Here is a 9159-nt window from a genome sequence, read left to right on the forward strand (position 1 = left end):
TAAAAAGTTGTATCGAGAAAGAATAAACTGGTTTTAATTAAGAAAGAATTTGTATCGCTGAAGTTCCTCGGAAAGAATTTATACTGGAAATGGACAAACGAGCAGATACGTAACAATATAAAGTTAGTAAATAAGGCTAGAGTTACCATAACAACATATAAGGTTAGCGTTACTATAAAAATACATAAGGCTAGAGTTACCATAACAATATATAAGGTAAGAGTTACCATAAAAATACATATGGCTAGAGTTATCATAATTATATGTAAAGTAAGAGTTACCATAAATATTCATAAGGCTAGAGTTACCATAACAATATATAAGGTAAGAGTTACCATAAAAATACATAAGGCTAGAGTTATCATAATAATATATAAGGTAAGAGTTACCATAAATATTCATAAGGCTAGAGTTACCATAGCAATATATAAGGTAAGAGTTACCATAACACAAACATAAGGCTAGAGTTACCATATCAACATATAAGATAAGAGTAACTATAACAACATATAAGGTTTGTGGTAGCATAACATGGGTAATTACGATTAACCAGCCATGATAAAGTGTTTTAATTAAACAAAATTAAGTGTAGTTATTATTAATTTAAATGTTCCTAAAATACAACATTGTGTTATAGCTGACCAATACGCACAACAAGGTACATTGTGTTATAGCTGACCATTACGTGCAACAAAGTATATTGTGTTATAGCTGACCATTAGAACAAGGTACATTGTGTTATAGCTGACCATTACGTACAACAAGGTATATTATGTTATAGCTGACCATTACGTACGACAAGGTACATTGCGTTATAGCTGACCATTAAGTACAACAAAGTATATTGTGTTATAGCTGATCATTACGTACAACAAGGTATATTATGTTATAGCTGACCATTACGTACAACAAGGTATATTGTGTTATAGCTGACCATTACGTACATTAATTTCATAATAGCTTTGTTACGTACAGTAAATGTGGAGCATTACTAGTTCAGTGTAAAAAACAACAGTCGGTTTAATTAAAAGTGTAGGATATTTTTGAAACACGACTGTAACTTGTAGTTAGAGTAATTCATTCATTTTCAAATAGAACATAATAAGGGAGGAAGTCACGAAGGTGTTCTAACCTGGAACTTTTATTTTATTTCCATCTGCTCACTCGGGAATTAAATTACAAACTGGTGTTCATACGAAATCTGTTTCAGTGTGTTGTTAAATCGGTTGTTATGGAAACCACGTGTATGTTTGGAAAGCCTGCAAGAGTAAAGAAAATGTATAGACATGAATTCTTACATGTCACTCACGTAATAAATCAACAAAGACGTAGTTCAATTAGACTGTAATCTTTTTATTCTAAACATAAGAAAAGTTTAGTATTACCATAATACATTGGTAAATATTAGTTTATCATTATACAGTAAGGTAAATATTAGTTTATCATTATACAGTAAAGTAAATATTAGTTTACCATTATACAGTAAATATTAGTTTATCATTATACAGTAATGTAAATATTAGTTTATCATTATACAGTAAGGTAAATATTAGTTTATCATTATACAGTAAGGTAAATATTAGTTTACCATTATACATAGGTAAATATTAGTTTACCATTATACAGTAAAGTAAATATTAGTTTATCATTATACAGTAAAGTAAATATTAGTTTATCGTTATACAGTAAAGTAAATATTAGTTTACCATAATACATAGGTAAATATTAGTTTATCATTAACAGGTAAATATCAGTTTACCATTATACAGTAAGGTAAATATTAGTTTACCATTATACAGTAAGGTAAATATTAGTTTATCATTATACAGTAAGGTATATATTAGTTTACCATTATACAGTAAGGTAAATATTAGTTTATCATTACCAGGTAAATATTAGTTTATCATTACCAGGTAATATTAGTTTACCATTATACAGTAAAGTAAATATTAGTTTACAATTATACAGTAAGATAAGTATTAGTTTACCATTATACAGTGAGGTAAATATTAGTTTATTTTTATACAGTAAAGTAAATATGTCCAAAGAGATTTGGACATGAGAAATAGGTTTAGTAAGGAGGTAGGACGAGACCTTGGCCAAAATTGTGGAAGACTTGCCCAATTATTTTATAAGAATACTCCTCGTGAAATGGTCGATTTGTTGGCCCGCGACTAATTCACCAGTGCCCTAGTGGACAAGGATATTCGAATTAGGATAAAGCATAGTAAGAATAGATATTTAAAGGAAGCTGTTCAGTTGACGAAGGAAATTGAATCAATAAAAGTTGTAGACAAACATTTATAGATATTAGAAACTACCAGATCAAATAATGTGGAAAAATCAATTCCCTCTGATTAAAGTCTAGAAGAACCCAAAGAATTGATAATACAACTGTTTACTCAGAAAGGAATACACAAGACATAAGGTGTTTCAACTATAAGTTCAAATTACAGTTTGTTAGAAAATGTCGACAAAGGCTTTTATGAAATAGAAACTGTACCCAAAGAATGGCAGTTAAAATAAACTTCTATAAGTGTGGAAAACATAAATGATATATACGAAACAGTAATGAATTATCCAGTCCACGAATCAATGGATTCATTGGTGGAAAGCCTTGCAATACATTGATCGACACTGGCTCTACATCTACCATTGTCTGACCTTATCTGGGAAATTATCTGTAGAGATGAAGCAAGAAGATGTGCTGATGTGAACAGAAAATGGTCATAAAGCTCCAGACAGAGGAAAATTAGAAGTCGCCCTCACAATGGAATGCTTCTCTGCACAACATCATACGTTGTCAATTGAAACTGAGAAAAGTGTATATTGGGAACAGCTTCATGCAAAAGTAAGGTCAGACTTGATTCAAATGTGTCACACCATCTATAACCAGATGCAGAAGTAAGGTCAGACTTGATTCAAATGTTTTACACCATCCATAACCAGAAAATCGAATATGTATTACATGACAGTTGGACTTCCAGGTAAAGCATAGATAGAGGCAGAAGACAACGAGGGGAATCAACCTAAAGTACAAAAGACCAGAATCCGAAAAGACAGGATGTCCAAATAGAAGGTCATCCACCATAATCGTCTTTGGATGTAAGTAAGTAGAATTGTCAGAGAAGACTTCACCAAAAGTATATCAAACTAGTGAAGACTCCTCTCAAGACCACTTCTAGAATATCACCAACATTGTAGACATCAGTGTACTACCTACCTGAAAAGAAAAAAAGACTTGACAAAGGGCAGTTTATATGAGTAATATAAGATTATTTTATAAATAAACTTTGGATCTTTGTTTCACAGATTAAATTAATGATTGTAATGTCTATAATATTAATTTTGTTAGTTGTCAAGAGATACTCTTGTGTAATTTTTTAAGTTTACGCTTAATATACCATTGTTGTCTTTGTGTAATTTGCTTGTTTGTTTGGTTCAATTACACGAGGTTATCTGTATTAGTTGTAACTTGGGTTACTTTTGCAGACTGAATAGTGGGATTTAACTGTCACTTTTATAACGCACCCACGGCTCCAAAGTGCAAAGTGTGCTTCTTTGTTATTGTATCGAGGTGCAAACCATGGAACTCCATAGTCTAGCACGCTAACAACTGGCTATGCACGGCCAGTCTTTTTTGTGTACCCGTTTTTTTAAAGACTTCACAACCATTTAGAGGACAATGTTGTAGGCAATGCTTTAAACTTTTGTCTTGCTGTTTGACCAGAGGGAGATTTGACTTAGCATGGTGTGAGGAAAGTTTAGGAAAAGAATTAAGCAATATAAATTACGAGCTAGGATAGCATGCGTTATTGTTGATTATTGAGACAGTCAATTAGTTGGTCATTAAATGGACTGGAATCTGCATTCTTCATTTTCACCAAACAATTTAAAATAACCTACCAAACTCTAAATACCATTAGAAAATACCAAACCACATTAATCAGACAGTTATTAAAATGTTGATGTTGTTTAGTTCAACGGGTCGCTACTTTATGTATCTATGTAGAGTAAAGGACAACTTGAAGATGAGGCCTTTTTTTTTCGTAAATACTTGCTCTCTTTAAAGTTACAAACAGTCGTGAAAGTTAGACACTTCTTAAACAAACGCTTGTTTATTTATCGCCAGTGAAAGTTAGACACTTCTTAAACAAACACTTATTTATTTATCACCAGGGAAAGTTTGACACTTCTTAAACAAACACTCGTTAATTTATCACCAGTGAAAGTTGGACACTTCTTAAACAAACACTTATTTATTTATCACCAGTGAAAGTTAGAGCCTTCTTAAACAAACACTTACTTATTTATCACCAGGGAAAGTTTGACACTTCTTAAACAAACACTTATTTATTTATCACCAGGGAAAGTTAGAGCCTTCTTAAACATACACTTGTTTATTTATCACCAGTGAAAGTTAGACACTTCTTAAACAAACACTTACTTATTTATCACCAGTGAAAGTTAGAGCCTTCTTAAACAAACACTTATTTATTTATCGCCAGTGAAAGTTAGAGCCTTCTTAAACAAACACTTATTTATTTATCACCAGGGAAAGTTTGACACTTCTTAAACATACACTTGATTGATTTATCACCAATGAATCAAAATGAAAGTTAATCCTTTTTCTGCTCCTCCCTCCCTCCCAAGTGCTATCGGCCATGTTTTATCCTGGACTACATGTTTCTAGAAGTTTATATTGTTCATTGGCCAGAGGGAGATTTGACGTAGCATGTGTGAAGTTTTTTCATAAAACAGTTTCAACAAAGGTGTTAGAGTAAGTTATTTTTGAGTCTGTTGATAAGTTACATTGAGTATAAAGTAATTAGTTACAATTTGATTGAATTAAAACACAGGCTATAGCAGTGCATTATTCAACTTAGTTATTTTTGAGTCTGTTGATAAGTTACATTGAGTATAAAGTAATTAGTTACAATTTGATTGAATTAAAACACAGGCTATAGCAGTGCATTATTCAACTTAGTATTTAGTTTTTTATTTTAAGTTCAGCATCATATTTTTAGTTATTTTTGATATGCCCCCAGTGGCACATCGGTATGTCTGCGGACTTATAACGCTAGAATTCTGGTTTCGATAGCCGTGGTGGGCAGAGCACAGATAGCCCATTGTGTAGCTTTGTGCTTAATTACAAAGAAACAAACAAGTTTTTGATATGTGTTTTATCAACTCGGTATTTAGTTCATAATGTTTTTAATTTATGATATGTGTTATATCAACTCGGTGTTTAGTTCATATTGTTTTCACTTTATGATATGTGTTGTTTTCAACTCTGTGTTTAGTTCATATTGTTTTCACTTTATGATATGTGTTGTTTTCAACTCGGTGTTTAGTTCATATTGTTTTTACTTTATGAGATGTGTTGTTTTCAACTCGGTGTTTAGTTCATAATGTATTTATTTGTTTTTGATATGCGTTTTTTTCAACTCGGTGTTTAGTTCATATTGTTTTCACTTTATGATATGTGTTGTTTTCAACTCGGTGTTTAGTTCATATTGTTTTTACTTTATGATATGTGTTTTTTAACTCGGTGTTTAGTTCGAAGTGTTTTTACTTTCTGGTATATGTTTTTTAAACTCGGTGCTAGTTCATAGTGTTTTTATTTTTTGATATGTGTTTTTCAACTGAGTGTTTAGTTTATAATGTTTTTACTTTATGGTATATGCTTTTTTTTTCAACTCGGTGTTAGTTCATAGTGTTTTTAATTTTCGATATGTGTTTTTTCAACTTGGTATTTAGTTTATAGTGTTTTTACTTTTTGGTATATGTTTTTTCAACTCGGTGTTTAGTTCATAGTGTATTTACTTGTTTTTGATATGTTTTTTTTTAATTCGGTGTTTAGTTCATAGTGTATTTACTTGTTTTTGATATGTTTTACTCGGTGTTTAGTTCATAGTGTTTTCACTTTATGATATGTGTTTTTTTCAACTCGGTGTTAGTTCATAGTGTTTTTTTTAACTTGGTATTTAGTTCATAGTGTTTTTAATTTGTGGTATATGTTTTTTAACTCGGTGTTTAGTTCATAGTGTATTTATTTGTTTTTGATATGTTTTACTCGGTGTTTAGTTCATAGTGTATTTACTTGTTTTTGATATGTTTTACTCGGTGTTTAGTTCATAGTGTATTTCCTTTATGATATGTGTTTTTTTCAACTCGGTGTTAGTTCGAAGTGTTTTTTAACTTTTGATATGTGTTTTTTTTAACTTGGTATTTAGTTCATAGTGTTTTTAATTTGTGGTATATGTTTTTCAACTCGATGTTAGTTCATAGTGTATTTACTTGTTTTTGATATGTGTTTTTTATTTTTAACTCGGTGTTTAGTTCGAAGAGTTTTTAATTTTTGGTATATGTTTTTCAACTCGGTGTTAGTTCATAGTGTATTTACTTTATGATATGTGTTTTTTTAACTCGGTGTTAGTTCATGGTGTTTTTAGTATTTGATATGCTTTTTCAACTCGGTGTTTTGTTCATAGTGTTTTTAACTTTTGATATGTGTTTTTTTTTTTTCAATTTGGTATTTAGTTCATAGTGTTTTTTTTTTCGTTTTGATATGTGTTTTTCAACTGAGTGTTTAGTTCATAGTGTATTTACTTGTTGACATATGTTTTTTAAACCGGGTACTTAAATGATCGTGTTTTTACTTTATGGTATATGTTTTTTTTTTAACCGGATATTTACTTTATGGTTTTAAAGACATATTTACTGTTTACAGTTTGTGGAACATCGTGACTTTCTAAGGTAGGTACGCACCCATGTTTGGACCACTTGTCCATCCATTATATAGGCCTTCCTTCCTAATACACACACACACACACACCATTCTTATAGCAAAACAGCGCTACACCAGATTTGATGTTATCAGTTGGTTTACAGATAAAACTTACCGTTATTAACTATAGCTTCTGGTGTTATACAGACAAAACTTACCGTTATTAACTATAGCTTCTGGTGTTATACAGACAAAACTTACCGTTATTAACTATAGCTTCTGGTGTTATACAGACAAAACTTATCGTTATTAACTATAGCTTCTGGTGTTATACAGACAAAACTTACCGTTATTAACTATAGCTTCTGGTGTTATACAGACAAAACTTACCGTTATTAACTATAGCTTCTGGTGTTCTACAGACAAAACTTACCGTTATTAAGTATAGCTTCTGGTGTTATACAGACAAAACTTACCGTTATTAACTATAGCTTCTGGTGTTATACAGACAAAACTTACCGTTATTAACTATAGCTTCTGGTGTTATACAGACAAAACTTACCGTTATTAACTATAGCTTCTGGTGTTATACAGACACTTCTTTCATAGAGCGGAAATCCTGTGCAGTCCAAATAGTCAGGCCAAGAGACATTGAATCTGTTTAACAAGGGTTCGCATCCCTCGCGTGCCCGTTCACAGACACTGCGACAAGGGGGAATGACCTCAATGGGGAACTCCATGGTACAGATGGGGGCGTAGAGAGAACACAAGAAGAAAGGAAGGTACGGAGAGCATTTAGTCTTGACCAGAACTTCAAACTGCTCTGATGCTAACATGGCATTTTCTTGGGTGCTGTGGTGCATCAGGTTAGGCATACGAGTCATGTTGTACGGCATGTTCAGGCACATGGGAATCTCTACGGGTTCGCACGAGTAAACCGTTGCTGCCGTGGCAAGCATGTGTAGAAAACCCAACATGGTCGTCATGTGTAACGTGTGGTGTGCTCGAGCTTTGAGGAGATGTTTATCAAAGCCACATTCGGCACCATCGGGTGTGTGCTTTCTTCTCTTAGCTGTGACTCATCCAATACGAAGTGACACCACAGGTAACGGTCTAAAACGCTGGAGAAGAAGTGAAACCTTCAAATGTTGATAATTAACTAATTATAAGATATGTCTTTATGAAACGACGCTTGGAAATGATCTAAGTGTAGCCAGTTAAATCTCTTGAAATCCGATAGAGGTCCAGAAGAACATGAAAAGTCAGGTGCAGACCACCTATCAGAACTAGGATGACTCAACCTTACTGCTCACAGTTTTTGTCGAATCTCAGATTACGTCTTACGTTCTATTGATTTCATAGCATTCTAAAAGTTCCAAGCGTTTCGAAAAAGAGAAATAAAAAAGAGAACTTTATGTTGAAGTATGAGAGACAGTTCTGTCTGATGAAAGATTGAGTACTCTCATATTTGTGTGGCTGACATGACAACCACCGCATCACAAGTCAGCAAGGCGACACTTCCAAACATGCCATCTGGCGGACCACATCATCGCATCTTGCCAGGCCGTTTTCAAGTCTTGCAGAAATATTTTCACCGGCAGCGTTGGTTCAAAGAACGCCGCTCTGGCGGAGAACCAAGACACTTTAATCGTGACCTCAGGTAAAGCTTTTTATTATTTGTATCCCCGCTGAGTGAAAAGGCTTAGAAGAAGCTAGCACCTGCACACTAGTGTATATTTTAATCTCTTGGTTCAAGTGTTTTTAGTCTATATTCAGCAGTTCAGATCGTACAAACAACTTAAGTATATTTTATTCGTAATTCTCCAACATTCCTTGTGTACTACAAGCCTTCCGTCTCACCAGATGGGACACAGTTAACTGTCTGTAATAAATAACACTAAAATACTGTGAGTGTTTCAAATAATCAATAAATCAGCGGCAACCTTCTTCAACTTTTTTCGCAAACTAGAGAAAAATTCTGTTTTTGGAACCATACATCCCAAAATACGATAAAATAACATCTTTCCTCAAAGCTCTGACTGTACAGTGAAATGATAATTGGATATGAAAACATCAGATAACAAGTTATGTCATTATTTGTCCTTACAGCAATTCATATAAACTTTAATTTTAGAAATAAAGATTTTTTGAAAAATATTTTTAATACTTTATAATTATTTTAAAATAAAATTAAGCCAATTTGTCAATTTTCATTTTCCGACAAGATATAATACATCTTTAAAACGTATAATAATAACATTGAAACATTTTCTATTTTAAAGTAGTAATCCAATACAACTTGTTATACAAGAGAGAGACAGAAAAACAAACCTTAAATTACACAGTTGATCAGATTTGTTGTTAGAGGATAGAACTGAAGCATGGTTTAGTAAAGTAGTATACACGTTATAGTATAGAACAGTGAGAAC

General features: G+C 32.4%; 1 protein-coding gene across 1 annotated transcript in view; it reads right to left on the bottom strand.

Moving 5' to 3' along the window:
* Window positions 1–8266, bottom strand: part of LOC106476881 (secreted frizzled-related protein 3-like) — an 11156-nt gene extending 2890 nt beyond the window's left edge. Inside the window, exon 1 of the mRNA XM_013937499.2 lies at window positions 7293–8266. Within this exon, the coding sequence (XP_013792953.2) occupies window positions 7293–7716 (424 nt within the window). The 5' untranslated portion in view covers window positions 7717–8266. The remainder of the gene's footprint in view (window positions 1–7292) is intronic.
* Window positions 8267–9159: the final 893 nt, after the last annotated feature.

The sequence above is a fragment of the Limulus polyphemus genome, unplaced genomic scaffold, assembly GCF_000517525.1.
Source record: "Limulus polyphemus unplaced genomic scaffold, Limulus_polyphemus-2.1.2 Scaffold11952, whole genome shotgun sequence".
In the NCBI taxonomy this organism is placed as follows: domain Eukaryota; kingdom Metazoa; phylum Arthropoda; class Merostomata; order Xiphosura; family Limulidae; genus Limulus; species Limulus polyphemus.